Below are 19,545 nucleotides of genomic sequence, written 5' to 3'. Positions count from 1 at the left end.
AGGCAGGCTTGGTGACAGTTACCATGGGAACCGCCTACCCATGAAGCTGGGTGGGGTAGGGTGGGGTACATGGGGGAGTGGGCGGGACCAATGAGAAGAAGGGGGAGCAAGAGAATTGGCAAGTTCAAGGCCATCGCAATGCTGCCATGAATGCCATCACTGACAGACAAAAGAAATGAAAGCCCAGAAGTTGCGGGTTCGAAAATTATAGATGCATTTCTTGCATCTGTGTAGAAATATAGAGCTTTCAGCATTAAACTGAGCTGTGATGGACAGGATAGCTTTATGAAAACATAAAAGATAGTCAAATACTGTAATTATCAGACCCATGCAGTTTAAAGGAAATCCATCATCTTCATGTTGAGGTGTCTTCAGATTGTAATTTGAGATAGGACATTACTTATCTTTTATTTTCCTCACAGGCATTCGTGAGTCACAACAGGGGAAGGGTTCCTCTTTAGAGCAGATTTAATTGTTCACTGGGTTGCTTACAAAAATAATGGAGGTCTTGTTAGTGCTTGTTATTTAATTTGCCAATAAAAACCTATGGTTATTTCTAGTGAGTAAACTTGCTTCACCAGACAGACTCCAGACAGTTAAATACATCTTTTGATATGCTGTATTCACATACATAACTTTGCTGAGTGCTTGATAATTTGCAAAAACTACCTGCCTACGAAAAAAATATGGTTTCACGTTACACATATTGCCTAACACTGACGGGGCAACAACGCAGTGAGTCAAATCCATGGATATACAGGAACCAAACACTCACAGAAGACTTGCTCGCTGGCACATTTTAAGAGCAGAGGTTGTTATTTGTGGCCTACCAGTTCTTCTCTACCTTATGCCTTGGCCAGATCCTGCCTGACAAACCCTGTGAACTCTCAGCTTTAATCTTTGTGGTTAAGTGGATAGTCATTTGTACAATTTTACAGTCTGGATTAACAAAAAAAAACACTTGCATATGCATACACTATTTCCATATCTTGGGGTTTTGAATTAGTATAGTGTCAGAGGGATCATAGCTCCCCTCCTGCAAGCCTCTCCCAACCGTTTCTTTTTATATCGTCTCTATGAGGGCTTGTTTCTAAAAATGTCTTCTGTTCTCTAGGTTTCAGGATCTCTCTCTCTCTCTCTCTCTCTCTCTCTCTTTCCCTCTGGTAACCTTATTATATGCATGGAGCACGTCTGGCTACGTGCCTAGTCCCTCCCTGCTCTCTCTGCTGCTGCAACATGGTTCGAGGATGGGCAGAGAGAGAGAGAGAGGGAGAGAGAGAGAGAATGTTATGCAACTAGTTATGCAACTGTGACCTACTAACATATATTTCCAGCACAGCGAGGGAGGGAGGACATTGGAGCGCCTCAACAACACAACACGAGGAACCAAAATACGAGTCACACTGAACGCGTGCCCGCATACGAGCAGAGCGCTGAACGGGAATCGTGACACTTTGCATGTCTTATCAGTTTCTGCCTATACCATACCGGCTATAGAGCGAGCAGCGGCTGTGTTGTGCCCATTAATTTGGATACGCGTGTACAACACCAACGGTAAGCTTTTTGTTTTGTTAATCATTTAGCTCCAATTCTGGCTTCATTGTGTAAATGCATGGCGTTTGGAGGGTCAGCTGGAAGTCAATAGCTGCAACATCAGTCAGCGGCGGCAACACAATAAACACGCGGGTCCGAATATTCGTGATATGACGTAATAATCCAAATATTATTACTGAAAAAATGTTGCCCTGTCTGATATTTGCGTGCGTACGGAAAGGCGTGAGCACACGTACAGAGCCGAATACTACAGGCTTTTGTTTCATGCTGTGTCCTTACTATGCGGTCATTAGACATCCAGCTCTTGGTCTGGGTGCATTTTCTCAATGTCAAGGCGAGGCTTGTAGCCCCGTCTCCATGTTCCAGTGCGGGATTGCTGCTAACAACAGCACGAGCCTGGAAACGAGTGCACGAGACTCTCACAGGGCGCATTCAGTGCATATGTCTATGGCTTAGGCTATACCATTTAGGGCTTTCATGACTGATGGGTTTGATATTAGGCAATAGCAATTAGTTACAGTTTACTTCTGACATTATATTGTGATATCATTTTCCTTGGTCTGAGGGACCAGATAAAATGAGAAGTAGTTTCTGATTCCGGTTTACAAGCGGAGAGATGATGCTGACACGCTGCTGGTCGTCACGTGTGACCTGCAGTCCCGATAAAGGTTAACGCGGGTGTTAGTGTTTGTCGAGCCAGCCCGTTAACCCCTTCTTTCCCCGCGGAGAACGAGCCTAAAGCCCCGGGGAGAACTAGCCTAAAGCCCCGGGGAAGACCTAGCCTAAAGCCCCGGGGAAGACCTAGCCTACAGCCCCGGGGAGAACTAGCCTAAAGCCCCGGGAAGAATTAGCCTACAGCCCCGGAAAGAATGAGCCTACAACCCCGGGGAGAACTAGCCTAAAGCCCCAGGAAGAACTAGCCTACAGCCCCAGGAAGAACTAGCCTACAGCCCCCGGAAAGAATGAGCCTAAAGCACCGGGGAGAACGAGCTTACAGCCCCGACACCTCCCCTTGCTTATGGTGTGACTGTTGGCTTTGGCTGAAGGAGAAGTGACCGCCCGGAACTTTTGAACTAAACACACAGGAACCAGACATTAAAGGCAAAACCACCTGAACTGGCAGCGTTTTCCTGACTCAGTCTTCAGACGGTTCTTCTTATACTTCTATAGCACACCCCTGGACAGACCTGTATGTTTGAAATCAGTAAATATGTTGTGTCTTTCATGCGGTTAGCTAACGCGATAGCTTACGGCTACCGAGTGTGTGCTTTGTGTCCCAAACTAGCCTACTAACCTACTTTCTCCAAGTTCATGTGTGGTCTCAGGAATATCCTATCTCTGTCTCTGGCATATGGAATAACACGGAAACAACATTGCAACATAGCTTACTGGGTTTCCGCAGTACGCAGGTCGCAGCAGTTAGTAGAATGCGTCCAAAATCATATAATACCGTAATAACCATTTAGTGGCTTAATATTTTGTCATACTTAGATAATTAGTAGGGTATTCTGTAGGCTCGAGACAAAAACAAAAACCGGTTAATGTTGCAGGTGGTCGTGATAAGACAGTTAAACCCGTTTTCATTACTATAGTACTGTACTCATACTGTATCTGCGATGCGATTACACTCCGGTTAAATCCAATGATCGCGTGTTTGATGCCTTTCCGGTATCAGAGTGAACACATGGGAGACATTTTCCAGTTTTGAGTTGGTTAAATGGCCCGAGTCGGACAAAAGATGATGCAATCGGCGGAAACCGACGTGTATTCTGATGCACAGGTTGTGTGTGTGTGTGTGTGTGTGTGTGTGTGTGAGCGAGCGCGCGCGCTAATTCTGAATGTAGGTCATGTTTGTCAAAGGGAGGGAACATGTCCTACAACACATGAAACCAGAATAAGCACTCCACCATGTGCCGAAATGCTCACCGTCATAACAAAGAAGACACACAAGGGGGAAAGGGCGCGTCCTGGTGTACTGTCATTATCACTGTACATCACTTACTGTCAGACTTTTCTTAATACTTTAAAGTAATTAACTCATTAACAGTGTGCCCTCCTTGAATTGAAGTGGAACCTAGAAAGGCCAAGGTTCTGTGTTGGACCAGTAAGTTTGGGAACAGCTTCTGCCCTATCATTCCATCTGACAGCAGTACTGTTTACAGCAATTAAATAGGCCCACGTTAAACATTTGTTTGTGAAAATTTGTGCCTTCTCCAAGCCAGTTTGCATGGATTTGATGGAACACTGATGGAACTGAATTTGCATAGGAAATTATCTTACAAAGTAAAAAAAATAACGATGTATTCACTTTCTCATCTAATCAAAGACTAACCAACAAAAACAAGACTGCAGATTTTTTATTTTTTTTTTGACAAATCAGCCTGATCTGTTTGAGCTTGATTACCTCCTTCTGTGCGGTCAGTTTCTGAAGTCAGTAAATAAAGAGCCAAAGTATAATATTGATGGATTCACGAGTGGAAACCATCAACTAAATGACAGTGTAAAACTCAAATTATGTCATCTGAAAGCAGAAGGCATGTATTGTCCTTTTTTTTTTTTAAAAGAGAAGATGAGACCAGACACGGGATTCAAGCCCCCCACCCCACATGACAATTATAATTTGACCCATGGGTTCAGGAGCTTGGCCGTTGCTATTTCCATTACTTAAAAGAAACCCCAAAGCAACACGTGCAGCGACTGCACCGAATTAGTTTCCATGCCTCGCCCCATGCCTTTGACTACAGCAGTGTCTCTTTACTGTGTCTGTAAGACGTAAGACTTCAAAACAATGAACATCCACACTACAGAAAGTGAACATAGGGCTGTTGTCAGAGTTGATCACCACATTATTAATATGACTCTGGATTTGTCTATTATTCACACCCCCACCCCCCAAATTATCAAGAAGCGCAAGATCCTTTGTCTCACTCACCATTAATGATGTCTAATCCTTAATCTGCACTTTGGGAAAACCTAACCTGGTTTTAAAGTGGTTTCTTTTCTCTTTTTTTTAATGGTGGTATATTGTTAAGTAGCTGCTTGCAACATCCATTTGTATTTGATATTAAAAATTGGGTGATTCATAGCTGCAGTATTTATTTCTAGAAAAACAGATCTTGCAGAAGGATCCTTTACTTTCATAGTAAGCAATACCATTTCTGAACATAATGTGTTCTGTCAAATTTGGTAAGTCAAATGGAAATGACGTGTGCACAGTTGCGCAATGTTTAATACATAAATCTCTATTTTTTGTAATCACTCAATTATCTCTCCTTTGGAGATAGTGGGGTGGCTCTTTGTTAGCACTGCCAGCATTCAAGTCTCTCCTCTGACTGCAATCATCTCTGAACCATTATTTTTCCCCTCCCTGCTTTCCTCTTTGTCTGTCTCATTCTTCGTCTCAGTCTCCCTCCATCTTTTGCTCACCTCCCTCTATTTTTAGCTAAATATCTGACCCCTCCCACCCGTTTCCTAGCTCCAGCTCTTGCTGAAGCATTCCTGACCTATATTTGAGCACAGCCTTGTCTCACGCGCTGCCCAGTTTCTGGGTTAGTGGGCCAGCAAGGGAGAAAGTCTCTCTTTCTTTAACCCTTAGTTATGTGGCTCGAGGGCTCTAAACTCTGAATATTAGATTAACCAGTGTATAATCCTTGTGTGGCATCTGTCTATTTGACCTCATTACCCATGAACTCTTGTGAGCTTTAACCTATTTAGAAAAGTTTAACAGAAAATTCCCAGATTAGTCTTAAACTTGAAAGATTTTTGTCATATTCACTTGCTGCTTATCATCAGCCTTTTGTAGCTGGAAATTTCTTACCAGATAAGACAAGATTTTTAAAGTTTAAGCAACTTGAGAGAATTTATTTGCAGGTCAATAATGTTGTCACATATTCTGAGAAGACAATGCCAAAGAAATTGTTCCCAGATCATGAGATTATAAAGCAAAAAGTCCTACATTGTGATCTGTGCCTTTTGGTCTCTTAGGAGTTATTAAATTAAGCCTTCCCTAAATTAAGCACAATATTAAATGGAGATACACATATTGATTTCATCTCCAAGCTCTCCAAGATCTGTCACATGAGCATGTGAGCCCATGTGAAAAGATTTGAACAATTTTTTATATGACACAACAAGCAACTGTGTTTCTGCCATCACAGGACCTCAGAAATAGGAAAATAGCAGATGTAAAGTCAAAATCACTTGCTGTCATTATGTTTTCCACAGAGCTTGCTATGGCCAAGTGGGACTTTGTTACCGCCCCAGTGTGTTAGTTAAGTTGACAAAACATTCCCTTGTCACCCATTTCCAAACACAGGCAACGGGGCCTGTCTAGGCCTTTCAACTGACCTAATTCATCAGTGAGATTCTTGCCTGGTCTTCATTGTTAAACAAATATATCTTGCCCTTCATCAGCTGCCATCTGATAGCGATTTAGTGATTTATCCCCGGAAAATAACCGCACTCAGCCTGCCTGGTTTTTGTTTTTCCTGCCTGGCTGTTTGGAATCTATTCCTTGACTCATATTTACGTAGGAAACTCTCCATGGTTGCACCTGTAAGATCTGTTAAAATGTATTACACATTACCAGATCTCTTGACCAGATTATTCAGGCTGTGCACCCAAAGAAGAGAAGCAGTAACATGTTAATGTTTCAAAAAGCATATACTTCAGCCTTGCTTTGATTTCCCCACTCTCAGTGATGTAATACAGGCTAGTGTTTCAGAATGTAAAAACAAATCATGTGCTCATTGCTAATGCTTGCCAGACATGCAGTTATGGTCACAGCTTTCAATCCTGTAGGGGAATTTTGCACAAGGGAGATTAATTCTGTAAGCATTTACTGTTGGTGAGTCAAACAAATGGATTTAAGGGATGTCAAGTTGTAGGAATTAAAACAGAGTTACTAAGACAACAGTGTCTATTTTTTTATTATTTAAAATTCCTGTGAGCTCTGTCTCTTTTGTTGGCAGTTCCTCGTAATAGGCAACATTTAGATGGAGAAAAGAGGTCATGGGTCACAGACAGAGGAGATCAATAGCAAGGCTAAAAGGTCAGACAGTGGTTAGCCTGCACAAGAGACTATTGAAGGTTGCCATAGGTGACCATCCAACTAAAGCCAGACATGCTAAGCACAGGATTATGTGAGGGTCTCCCAATAAATAGAGTGTATTCCTAAATCTTTCGATCCTCTAGATGTACTGGGAGGGATGGATCATTTTTTCTCACTGAAAAAAGGAGCAAAAAAAAAAAAAAGTTGAAGACTGAGTGCTTATGTTCTTCTCAAGGGATTAACAGATATATGTTTTTGCTTTTGTGTCCACAGCCTTCTAACACATAGCCATCTGGAGGCACAGATAGAGGTTGCACCCCTCCCCGCTGTCTGACAAGCTGAGACAGACTGAGTGACCTACATCCTGCAATACGCCTTGAGCACTGGAGTCTGTCTCTGCCAGCTTATTAACATAGCCTTGTTGAAAAGCGAGAAAAAAAATGAAAACAAGCAAAAAGAACAGGTCATAGTGGCCCTAAGCTAATAGTTTCACATTCTTGAGACTTCAAGAATTTTTCTCCTTTTTCTGCCCAGTTTGTCCCATTGGCTGTTGGAGTGGCTGGTTTGGGAGTTCACTGGATGATTAACATTAGTTAAATGCAGGAAACTGTCACAGAGGCTCACTTATTCTTGATCTTTTTAGCCAATCTGGACACTTAACAAAGATTATTGATTATTATTATTATTGTTATTTAGGAACTTCAGCAAAATCAATGAGGTTGACCCCAACTGCAGCTAAAATACCTTATACGATTTTTGCCGATCCAGCTACTTAGTACAACATTCAAGACTACTAAAAAGAGGGAGACCTTACAGCCATTTTTATAACCACCTTTCCCCTCTACCCTATCCCTTATATTCCCATCAGTAAGCATTTCTGATGGTGGCAAGAAGATTCCAAACTGGATTCCTCTAAAGAATAATGGAAAGCCCACAAAGCCCAGCAAATTCCAGTGTAGGCAAAACCATAGAGAATAAAGAAACTTTCTCAGGCTATAACAACACTCTTCCTTCACCTAAGGGCAACCCTCGTTCTGTCCGCCTTTTAAAAGCCAAGCCAAACATGACCTGCCGGCGCAAGCGTGAGTTTATCTCTGATGAGAAGAAAGATGCCTCCTACTGGGAGAAACGCCGCAAGAACAACGAAGCAGCTAAGCGTTCCCGGGAAAAACGGAGACTCAATGACATGGTTTTGGAGAATAGAGTTATTGCACTGAATGATGAGAATGTACGTCTAAAAACAGAACTCCTGCAGCTGAAACTCAGATTTGGCCTCATCAGTGCAGCCTCCTACATGGAGAAGAGCCAGCAAATTGGAGGAACAATGAATGGAACTTCTGCATGCTCTTCCTCTTCTTCCAGTCATTTCTACCCTAATGGCTACTCTAGTGGCTCCCAAGTGATGAACTCTGACTCCTCAGAGGCTGAGCAGTCTGTCCGGGGTGAGGGACTTGCCCAGTTAGTTAAGTACTCTCCTCGAGGTTCTCTCTCAGATATGTCTGATGGTTCTTCCCGTGACAGTCCAGAGCCAATGAACTATGATATCAAGCAGGAAGGGCCAGGGATAGATATGGACATTGCAAACAGCACGACCACACCAATTATGTTTAATATCCGTCGTGAGTTGTCCACATCACATCACCAACATACCTTTCAATCAGGATATCACAGCCACCAACAACAGCATCATCACCAAGAGACTGTAGTCAGTGCTGCTGCACCTCCAGTGCAGACTGCTCAAAGAAGTGTCATCCTGTATCGCTCTAGCAGTGTCTCGTATCCTGTAGAGCGTTCAAGACCTCAGGAAATCACTCAACAGAAACTGCCACAGATCCTACTCCAACCTACAGAGGGATCTACCAAAGGCACTGAAAGCCTGTCAGAGGCAACCAGTCAGCATGAAAGTAAGACTTTAGACACTCTGCCTTATGAATACTCCGATGGAGAAGCAGCAATGAAACAAGCATACAGGGCCCAACATCAGCAGCTTGTGGCTAGTTGTCAGAAGGCTGAGACTATGGCACCAGACCTTTGCAGACAAGGGGGTGAAGAGCTGTACCACTATGACAGCCCACAGGATGAGGAGCCTCCAGTACTGAGTTATGAAGGAGGTCCCAGGAAAGAAGGGTACTATCAGGGTCACTCAGGAAAGGACACCTCCTTAAGTGATGGTGATCCCCGCAGTTCTGACAAAGATGCATCCACTGATGATGAGTGCCCATCTTCTTTTTGTTCTGAAACTGGCAGTTATCACCAGCAATCCCCTTTGGCTGGAGGGCCAAATTCCTCCCCACAAAGCCAAAGTAGAGACAGTCAAGCAGAGGTCAAAGGTACAGCACTACCGCACAAACTACGCCTTAAGCACAGATCTCTGAGTAATGCTGGATCAGCAACTCAAGAATCACCAACTACACCACCAGCACATGTGCATCCATTACCTCAGCACCCTTACCTGGCTTTGCCTCAGTCCAACCAGCAACTTCAGGTTGGTTGAGAAAGGGTGAGCCAGGGGTTAAGGGCCAGCCAACCCCAGAGTTCTGCAAGCAGGCCACTTCGACAGAGGAAAGAAGGACAGATTATGGAAAGAACATCCTGATGTATGCAATAGCATGAATAAGAGGCATGACTAAGAGTGAGGGACACTACGGGACCCACTGTGGTAGTATGCAAACAGACATATCCTTTAGCCTCTTCCCACCTGGCATTGGTGTGCATTGGGAGCAGAGACATAGATATAGAAATGTCAGTCCCAAAAGCAGACAGAACTTCTGGGTAAACTGTATTATACTGTAAAGACTGCTTTGTTTCTGTATCTCATCCCATAATTACAAAAGCACTTGTGCAGCAAATGAGTGGCGTGAACGAACTGTTCACATTTTTCCCAATCACAATTTGTTATAACATGATGTCAAGGTAACAGCAAGCATGGCAATAGCAACCATTTGTGAGGCATTCTAATCTACTCACTAACTGTACCTACTGGTTTGTGTCCATTTTTATACCAAATCAGAGGCTAGCTGTTCAACACAAAACATATCAAAACATCTGAGCATTCTGGGATTATTCCCTTGACCAAAGAAAGACAATAGCTTTACATTTCATACCTCTGTCATACATTTTTTTCATTTTCCATATTCACAGTCCCAGACACTTTCTCTTGTCCAAGCACTTGGTTTGTATATTACTGTGATATAATTATTATATATAAATATATATTTTAAGAATAAAATCAAGTTTTTTTGGAAAAAAAGAAAAAATTACAAGGGCAAAAAGGATTTAGATGACTCACTAATTTGTCAAAAATACTGTATAGTATCATTGTGTTTACTGTTCAGGTGTCATTTAAGTACCTTTTTTGATTGTTTAATTGTTATTTTAAAAGTTCTCATTGTTTTCAGCAACTTACCTTTTTAAAGTAATCAAAATGCCCCAAATTGTTAAAAAAAAACAACAAAGCTGATATATGTTGAATGTCATAGATTAAACAAATGTAGTGCAATTACAGCAATTACATAAGACTGGAAAGAAATAAAATGTAACCAACAAAAATGTTTGAACAGGTCCAACCTCTTTTAAATAGGTAACTGAGTTACATCAGTATTAAGAAGCTGCTGTTCACAGCCATGGTTTTGATGTCCTGCCCTTGAACCCTTACTTAAGCCATTCAGCTCGCTGATGTTCACAGAATCTGTATGTCTGTTGTAGACACAACCCTACATATCTCCTTATTTGTTTCAGAGTCAATACTCTTACTAAGGACAGGAACAATCTAACTTATTTTAATGATAAAAATGTTTTTTTTTTAATGTGCCTCATTTTGACTCACTGTCTTTTGTTTTTCATTTTCAAGTCAAGTCTACATGTCATGTCTGGCATAGAGCACTTATTAATGTATAAATGTAAAGTTTCTTCTACCCTGGATGACACTGTATTCTGTGCTTTTTTTAATTATGTGTGATTTTTGAGAAATGTGTTGTCCTGTTTTAATGTATTTCAACCCCGCCCCACCCCCACCCCGTCATCTTCACCCCTTCCCCTTTTCAAAGCCTTTTCCCTCATTCTATCAATGTGTATTAAATTCAGTGATCTTTGTGTTTTCTGTTCATAATTCCATGAAAAAGAAACAAAGATTCAGCAAGACTTGTGTTATAGAGTGGTGATGTTGTCACACTCTCTGTTTTGAAATGGATTCATGATGTTACAACACTAATATCCATCGAAGACAATGGGTGCATTTGAAAAATGAAAAAAAAAAAAAAACAACAATAAAAAGGATGTTGCTTTTCTGACAATCTGTCAGTTTCTTCAGTTTCTTATTAGAATTTTAGTATTCTTCCTAAAATTTATAACTATGCTCCCTTTAAGTTCTGCAAAAAAAAAAAGATTTTGTGATACTTTGCAACACATCTACTGATGCAAACAAGAGTGTGAAAATATCTTCAAAAACATTCCAACATTTCAGAGCTGCTTCTAATCAGATGGAATGTGCCCTTGATTTGAGCAAACAACTAAACAATTGCTGTATGTGGAGAATGTTGCTAATCTACCATAGGGCAGCATTCTTCATCGGGCAGAGTGTTATGGCATTAGAGCGTTGAGTGGTTTGAGTAGATGCGCTGAAGCCCTGAGTCAGGGTAGCTCAGAGAGACCTGACACACTAACACACTTTGTCTCAGACCTACTTATGCATGTTCACTTCCCTGATGTAACACTGCCCTAGTTACTCAGCCTACTTACTCAGCCTACTGCTAAACCCAGCTGGGCAGCAGACTGGAAGACACACATACATACACTCTTAAAAATACATGCACATTGAGTTTGCTGTTGTCTTTGCACAAGACAAGTTTCAAAAACTTTGATCAGAGCACTTTTACCAAAAGTCATAACTAATCAAACACAACACACCATAACAAGTTGCATTTCCTTCAAAGGAGAAGAAAATAAAGTGCATGAATAGAATGTAACAGCCTGAATCACTTCCTCTCCTTCTCATTTTTTGTCACTTTCACTTGTCCCTAATGTTTTACAGCAATATGGCTCTATAGAAACCAGTACTGTGGAATCAATAACATATTAGAGTGATTTGTGCAGGAAGTATTAGTGTCAGAGCCATGCTATTGTAAAACATTAGTGCACACATTCTGACTAGAATTCAATGGTAATGTGTATTTGCTGCTTCAGTGCCTGTGTTGTACAGATTTACAGTAAAGTTAATTATACTGTATATTTTACTGTAGTCACAGCAATTGCACAGTAGCTTTACAGTAAGGTCATTTGACACAGTATAAATATTTACACGGTACTAATATTTTTTTCCATACTACCACACAGGTTTTCAGCAAACAGGGAAAATAGGTGATAGACATCTGACCATGTTCAAGTCCATAATCTAGTTAGGCAACCCCAAGTTCCCTAGCTATAAGGGCCTGGAAAATAAAAGGGCCTGGCCTAACGTTCAGTTTCTTGGTGTTAGCTGTGGTATTTTGTAAAAGCCTTACCAACAGGTGCCTAAGAACAGAAAAAAATAGAAGCAACTGTCCAGGATATATATAACCACTGGGAATATTATGCAAACTGGGCTAAAAAGAAGGACAGACATGCCTAAAAGCAGACAGGACGAGTCTGGAACTGAAATAAGTCTGGGAGTGAGGGACAGAGAGAGAGAAAGAGATCTCCCACTGTGACATACAGCTTTTCTCTAATCGTTTAATGACTGCATTTAGATGGAGGCTATGTTTAAAAAGGATACGTGCACGTGAAAGGGACTGTGTGTACACAAAAAAGTAAGCATTTTAAGTGGATATGTCAGTGTCTTTCTTCCACATAACAAAACACACAGAACCACAAAGTGTCCTCTTTGTTCCTTTATAAAGTACGTAGGGTATTATGAGTTTTGGCCATGCCACAGTATCCATGCAGCACTGACAAGGTGACATTTCCTAATGACGAAGACAGCAACAGCAGCACCTCTTTGTCCCACTCGCATTTAATTGGTGTGGACAGGAGTCTGCATAAACAGGTCAGTAGAAAAGTAGGTCAACACAGAAGGGAGGGACCGAGGGATGGGACGGATGGAGGGTGAGTGGAAGCTAGAGAGAGGTTGTGCATTGTAAAAGAGGCTTCTGTGAAACAGTTCGAGCACAGCAAGCGAACACAGAGCTCTCACATTACCTGGCTTGTTCTGCTGAGCCTGCGGTTGTAGGTCAGTGGAGCAGGCCAGCACTGGAGGACAGAGGCAGACAGAGACAGAAAGAAATTGAGTGAAATGTGGATAAAGAGCCTACAGTGTGAGCTTCATCTGTAATGCACTGGCATTCCTTACTCTTTTCAAAAGCCTCTAGAGGAAACCACAGCATTGCTGTCATTTCTAATAAAGTGGCAATTGACCAAAGTCAGAGTGACAAACGTTTGAGCTTGAAGAATTAAAAACAAGCCCTATCACTGCTTTACAAGATTTGGTAATACGGGGGATAACAGGCAGTAATCCTACAGATAATTGTATGATTACTGTGTTATTATCTGCCCTCAGTGCACAAGCATATGTGAATGTGTTTACAATGCAGCTGTTATTAATCTGTTTTACTCCAAAACCACTAATTCCTATATCATATACTATTAACAGGCTATTCTGTGTAATAGTTACCACAAGAGATGAAAGGGTCTATATAAATGTTTGACAGAACTACTACATTGGGAAACCTTTCAAAAAAGACAACATTTTTCAAGTATGTATGTGGTTTTTGAGCCACACTGACATTAATGACACAGTAATTACACATTGAGCACCATTTACAAAAGCAGTGGCAAACAACTCTCTCTCTCTTTGTCTCCCTACTTCTTTTTGTACGTACTGTATGTGTGCATGTGTGTGTGTCGCTGTGTGTGTCTTTGCCAGGGGCGAACCTCCCCTGGAGAGACGGCAGTATTTTGAAACTCGGCAGAGCTAGCCAGAACTGCTGTCATGTCTGTTCCAAGCCCACTGTGAACCCAACTGGCACTGATTCTCACTTGGAGCTGTCACCTAAACATCACTCTGAGTGAAGTTAAAACTGCACTACAAATCAATACCACTGAAGTTCACAGGATCACTAAAGTAACAATGCCTTTTGAATCTGTTGTAATGCGTATATCTGTACATATGATATGGTTTTCTTGACAATAAACATTTATATTTAAAGATGTCTTGGCACATAAGTCAGACCTCGAAGAAACCATTTTATTCCATTACAAACCAATATGAGTGGTTTTGATTACATTGTTTTGAAACAATTTCTGAAAAAATGTAGATGAACTTCAAAAATATGTCACTTAAGGTTTCTGTTAATTCTCACATCTAGTGCTCAGTCTGTGAATTTCAGCCCATTTCAGCTTTGGATAAGGAACTGTCTGGGTCAAATTTGTAAAAATTCACAAGGCACAATGAATGTTCTTGTGCCCAGTGTACCCTATATAGTTTCCGGATCCACCATGAGAAAAGGAATGAACGAGTAAATAAATTAATGTTGTTTTGCAACAATTGGCCTTTCCTAGGCTCTGCTGATGAATGGAAAATGATGTGGGGAATTTTTACCAGGTGTCACAAGCACATTGTGTTACTATGATGAACACTTCTTCCGTGAAAATGATAGCAGTATTAAATGGCATGTGCCCTAGCAATCGTTGATAAGCTCTTCCGTATGTCAGATCTTAGTCTGCTTAAATGGAATTACAAATTGCCCAAGCTTGTCTTTACTGAAGGTCAATACACCATACAGAATTTTGCACATGTATCCACTTTACTCCAAAGAATTAAGTTTTTGTGAAAATTTTCAGCTCATAAAATAATGGTATTTATGAGAGCATTTGTCTTGCTTCAGTTATTCATCCTTTGAGACTATTTTCACCTCTCTTTGTGCCTAAATAAACATTTATTTAAAACTGGTTCTTTCATTGGCACCAAATCCTGCAAACATACCTACAGACAGCAGCCTTTGGCTCAGAATGTAGAGCATTAGTTGAAAACCACATTTTACAATTATGTAACTGTGACTCTTAATTGAAAGTAGGTCAGAACATACAAGAAAAAGTGACAAGGGAAATTGGAGGGCACAGTGAGAACTAGAACTAGAGGAAGAGAGAAAGAAGAATGGAAAAAGAGAGAGTGAGGGAGAAAGAATGGAGGAGGGACTGACCGAGGGGTTGAAATATGGCAGTAGTGTATATATCAAGGAAAAAGCAAGAAGTATGCTGTCTCTTCCTGTTGCTTCCTTCCTCTTGTCTCTCAGCTGGTCACAGGTGGCCCATGTCCCACGCTCACCACGTCAACATACCTGCAATTTTATCTAAGATTCAGTGCTTAGAGTGGATTTAAGAGTTAAATTTAACGCAATAGATTTTTAAAAATGTCAAGTGAGTTGCACCAATCACTCAATACCAAGACATAACCAAGACCTTTAATGATCAGGGTCAGTATGTACAGATATAGCCTGTAGTTTCTGAGAATTACTCCTAAAAAAAATTGTTTTTTTTTTTAAAAAATCAAATTAAATTTAAAAAAAAAAGGATTACTCCTAAACATTACTCCTAGTCTTAAAAGGCTACTTAAAATTTGTAAGACATTAAACTTGTCCATAAAATGTCTTATAAAATTCTCAGAGCTATTCTCAGAAAGGATTATGAGTTATTCCTAGGAGCATGAAGTCTGACAGCAACATACAGTAAATCAGATCAACCACACCCCATTACTGTAATCCGTCAGTCAGTAGAGGTACACAAGAAACGGGCAATTTAATGAGTTAGTCTCACATGATGTCACTTCCACCATTCAGTTACAGCTGCTCCATATTTACTAAGGGGTGTGTTCAAGCCTGTTTAAGTGAAGACATCTAAATGGAAGTGAAGTTGGGAAGAAAGTCCACACCTGAAGAGCCACCTAATACCTAGTTAACTTCATATAAATTGTCATTTCTCTTTTTCTCTACTAGTGACTAACACCCACACCTACTAATTTTCTACACCCACCACCTCCCTGTCTCCTCTATATTCAACAAGTCCTGAACAAGAGTCTTTAATGGGAGGCCTGGCTGTCAGGCAGTCTAGTCTAGTCACTCCAAATGGACCAGGACCCTGCGCTCCCGAAGCTAAAAGAACTAAATGAGAGTTGTAAATGAGAGTAATGTAGTGAATCACTTTGTAACTGAAACATGATTATTTGTATTTACAATCCACATTAGATCAAATGACAGAGCCAGCCAGATGACCACATGTGGCGCATACGGTAATTTCTTTGGTTGCGTACTGCCAATATTCGCTACTCTTAAAAGTTTGAGACACCTCTGAAACACTCAAACATCCTAGCCCATTCAAGATCAAGAGTAAGTTGCCTGATTTCTAAAAATGTTTTGCCAATCTATACATTGTGGTGCCGGTCCAACTTCATTTATCACAAAAGATAATATTCATTTACGACCATTATCTTATCTATATATATAGTCAACTACTTTCTACTTTTAAAATTAGTAATAACTGGAAATAATTGCTTAGCATGTCTATAGTCAACAATTATGTAAATGTAAACTCAAGACCAAGGCAAGATTGACATACAATAGGCTCAAAATTGAGATGAGGCCAAGGTCAAAGACACAGTGGCCTTGAGACTAATCTCAAGACCAAGTCTTATAAATTAGACACAAAAAAATCTAATTATCAAAGATAAGTACAGATAAAGCTATCACTGATGTTACATACGAGATTCCATTGTGTAAACAGTAGGCTGACTGTAATGACTGCAGTTAAACCGGTAAGACTCCAGGGCAGAACAATACAGTGACCTAATTTATTTATTTATCTATTTATCTATCTTATATTACATAACAGACCAATTTTCAGACAAAAAAAAAAACATAATGAAGGCTGCTGAGTTTTGCTGCAAAAATAATAAGCATGCAAAACCCAGCAGCCTTCATTATGATTTTTGTCTGAAAAGTGTCTCTTATGTAATATGCTGCTTTCTTTACTGACATACAAACAATTTTCTGTAACATTTAATTTTGTGCTGGAAAACTAATTAAACTAAGTTTGTACTAAAAAAAATAGGGTGTCTAAGACTTTATATATATATATTAAACTTAAACTCATATAGTCATATGCTTTATGACTACTGTACTGACCCAAATATGGATTTTCCACTATACTACTGTTCACTTCTTTTGTAAATAACAAATTACTTAACCACAAAAAAGAGGATTTTACATATATATATATATATATATATATATATATATATATATATACATATATATATATATATATATATATATATATATATATATATATATATATATATATGTAAAATCCTCTTTTTTGTGATTAAGTAATTTGTTTTCTGCCTCCAGTAATCAAAAGAAGTGAACAGTAGTATAGTGAAAAATCCATATTTGGGTCAGTACAGTAGTCATAAAGCATATGACCATATGAGTTTAAGTGCCTAATTTAAAGGACACAGCAGCAGTGTTCAGAACAAATTCAGAAAAAAAGGCCACAGCCCAAACAAATTCCATAGCGTTAAACATTCATGCCATTCCACCTAAGGTTGGAGCATAAACACTGTGTTCACATTTTAGGGGAACGTTGAACGTTGAACTGTGTGTCTCAAATTGACACCAAAGTCATGCTCATTAGTGAGCTAGAAACACTAGATTTACATCTTCATAGTTTGCAGTGTTACATTTCCTCTGAGCTATACCAGAATCCAGGTACATGTCAACATGAGAGCCCTATCCCCAGGAGCAAACAGGAAAGACAGATAACACAACATGTTACTGTGTGTTGTGTAACCCCAGGCAGCATGTGTGCCAAAATGAACAAAGACCCTTCCTGCAAATCTAGTTTGCCAAGTGCTTGTGAGTGTGTGTGTGTGTGTGTGTGACTTTACCTTTGTTTTTCTTCTCCCATTTCCCCATTTGTGGCTTGAATTAAGGTCAGTTGACCTACATGGGGGAAGCACAGAAAGAGGATAATTCATAATAATAAATCACATGACTTCATATAGACCTGCTACTGTCTAAACCTGCTACATTCCCTTATATGACATGAAACCCCCTGTGTATGAATTTGACTAATAGTCTCCCCGACCACACTGTGTGTACACTAGAAAGTGTGCTCACAGACACACCCCATAAATGCCAAATGGCAGTTAGCACAGTTTGGACACATCAGCATAGCAACAGGTGCTGTCGAGAGAGTAAGACAGGGAGAAGGATAAAAGCCTAAAGATCCTAGAGTTATGGCTAGTGTAGTTAAGGGTTCTGGAGAGTTTTTTTTTAAAAAACACAGTAAGCATATGTAATGTTACAGATTTATATTATACATCATAAATAGCTAGACTAAATAGCAATCCTGGAACAAGAAAGGACCACGTTTAGATAATTGGCACATTGTGAGAAATAGGTCTAATCAAATCTTATAACACATCATGTGGTAAGCACCAACTCCTGAAAACTTTGCCAAATCATTCACAAAGGAAAATTCCCCTGCAGACACTAAATGGCTTGTGTGTGCAGTATGTAAAACGTGTTGCTTGAGGGCTGACCAGTCAAGCCTGCGACTAAATCAGAATGTAGGTCACCTCCACCCCAACCTCCTCCTTCTCCTCCCCTCCCTCCAGCAAACACGTCTTTACCCAAAGAGCCTAGAGCGAACCCGTTCACCATGGCGACAAGAGTTCAAGCCAATCACAATGCAGCCCGAGTTGGAGAAGGCAGAGTTGAGTAAGAACCAGACAAACCAGGCCATTCTAGCCACCATAAGGCCCTCCTACCTCCGCTCTCTTCACCCACTCACATGCAGTCCCTTTCCTCCTCCCTACCCTCTCCTGCTCCTCGCTTCTGAGGAACTCAGCTGTGTTTTCCATGAATCTGTGCATAGCTTCGATCAAAGCCACGTGTCTTGCTTTTTTTTTTTTAATCACAGTCTGCCTTAACAAGGGACCCTCGCTGAGCCTTTATCTGAGTGTTCAATGTGTTCCTCATCACTACGTTGACGCTAACCTGGGGCTATGGGTGCTAGACAGTGTTCGCATGTCAAAGACAAAAGCTCCTTATAAGGACATGGACACAAAGGCAGCACGTGTGGTCAGAAAGAGAGTGGGTAGAAGGACAGAAAGAGAAGGAAGGCAGGGGAGGGAGGAATGGGTGGATGTTTTCCGGTGCATGAGATGGAATGCTAGCACTTGTGTTTTGGGGGGCCCCATCAGCTGGCCATGTCAGTGCCTGGGATAAAGACAGGCTTCTTTTTATGAGTCTGGCGGTCTGGTTTCACTCATATATACATACATACATATATATATATATATATATATATATATATATATATACATGCACACACAACTCTTGGTGGCAAGCAGAAAGCATTGTTGTTGTGTGTGTTTAATCCATAAATGTTACAAAACAGTGATCCTATTTATAACATGTCAGAAATCTCAAATATTTGAGACACTTGCTTAGTGAAGAGGGCGTATTTTGAGAAGCCAAGTAAGATCAAAATCAAAATTGAAAGAATTTTGAGAAGCCAAGTATGATCAAAATCAAAATTGAAAGAATGCACTGTCCTTGCTGTTTTTTTTTTTGTGTGTGTTTGTTTTTGTTTTTGTTTTTTTCCTGTAGTTAACAAATTTTGAATAAGCTATGCACCAACAGTGGCAAAAAATAACCTCATTTTTTTAATCTTTAATCATTGGCTAACGCTCCCATCTTCCAGTTATAGGTTAAAAAGAGAAATTAAACTTGAAATGATCCAAAAAATGATCCATGATTCTACTACATAAGTACCCCCAAAGTTGACATTGAGTTGACATATATAGGAATTAGCATAAGCAAGTTACCTTGGTCTTGGTCTTGGTACTATCTGCCCACCTTACATTTTGACCCCATACTCCCTTTGTCGTTGATAGTCAAGGACAGAAG

The 19,545-nt window shown here is 40.3% G+C and overlaps 1 protein-coding gene across 2 annotated transcripts; it reads left to right on the top strand.

Moving 5' to 3' along the window:
- The first annotated feature begins 1,241 nt into the window (after positions 1–1,241).
- nfil3-2 (nuclear factor, interleukin 3 regulated, member 2) lies at positions 1,242–10,059 on the top strand. Of its 2 annotated transcripts, none has more exons than XM_026916922.3 (2): positions 1,242–1,554; positions 6,878–10,059. In XM_026916922.3, exon 2 carries the CDS (start codon positions 7,527–7,529, stop codon positions 9,096–9,098), a length of 1,572 nt encoding a protein of 523 aa, XP_026772723.1. In that variant the 5' UTR covers positions 1,242–1,554; positions 6,878–7,526; the 3' UTR covers positions 9,099–10,059. The 2 variants fall into 2 exon arrangements, with proteins under 2 accessions (XP_026772723.1, XP_026772724.1); XM_026916923.3 differs by lacking the exon at positions 1,242–1,554 and adding an exon at positions 1,590–2,743.
- Positions 10,060–19,545: the final 9,486 nt, after the last annotated feature.

Source organism: Pangasianodon hypophthalmus, chromosome 13 (genome assembly GCF_027358585.1).
Source record: "Pangasianodon hypophthalmus isolate fPanHyp1 chromosome 13, fPanHyp1.pri, whole genome shotgun sequence".
In the NCBI taxonomy this organism is placed as follows: domain Eukaryota; kingdom Metazoa; phylum Chordata; class Actinopteri; order Siluriformes; family Pangasiidae; genus Pangasianodon; species Pangasianodon hypophthalmus.
Note: the sequence above shows the minus strand (reverse complement) of the source record. Positions and strands in the feature narration are given on the sequence as shown.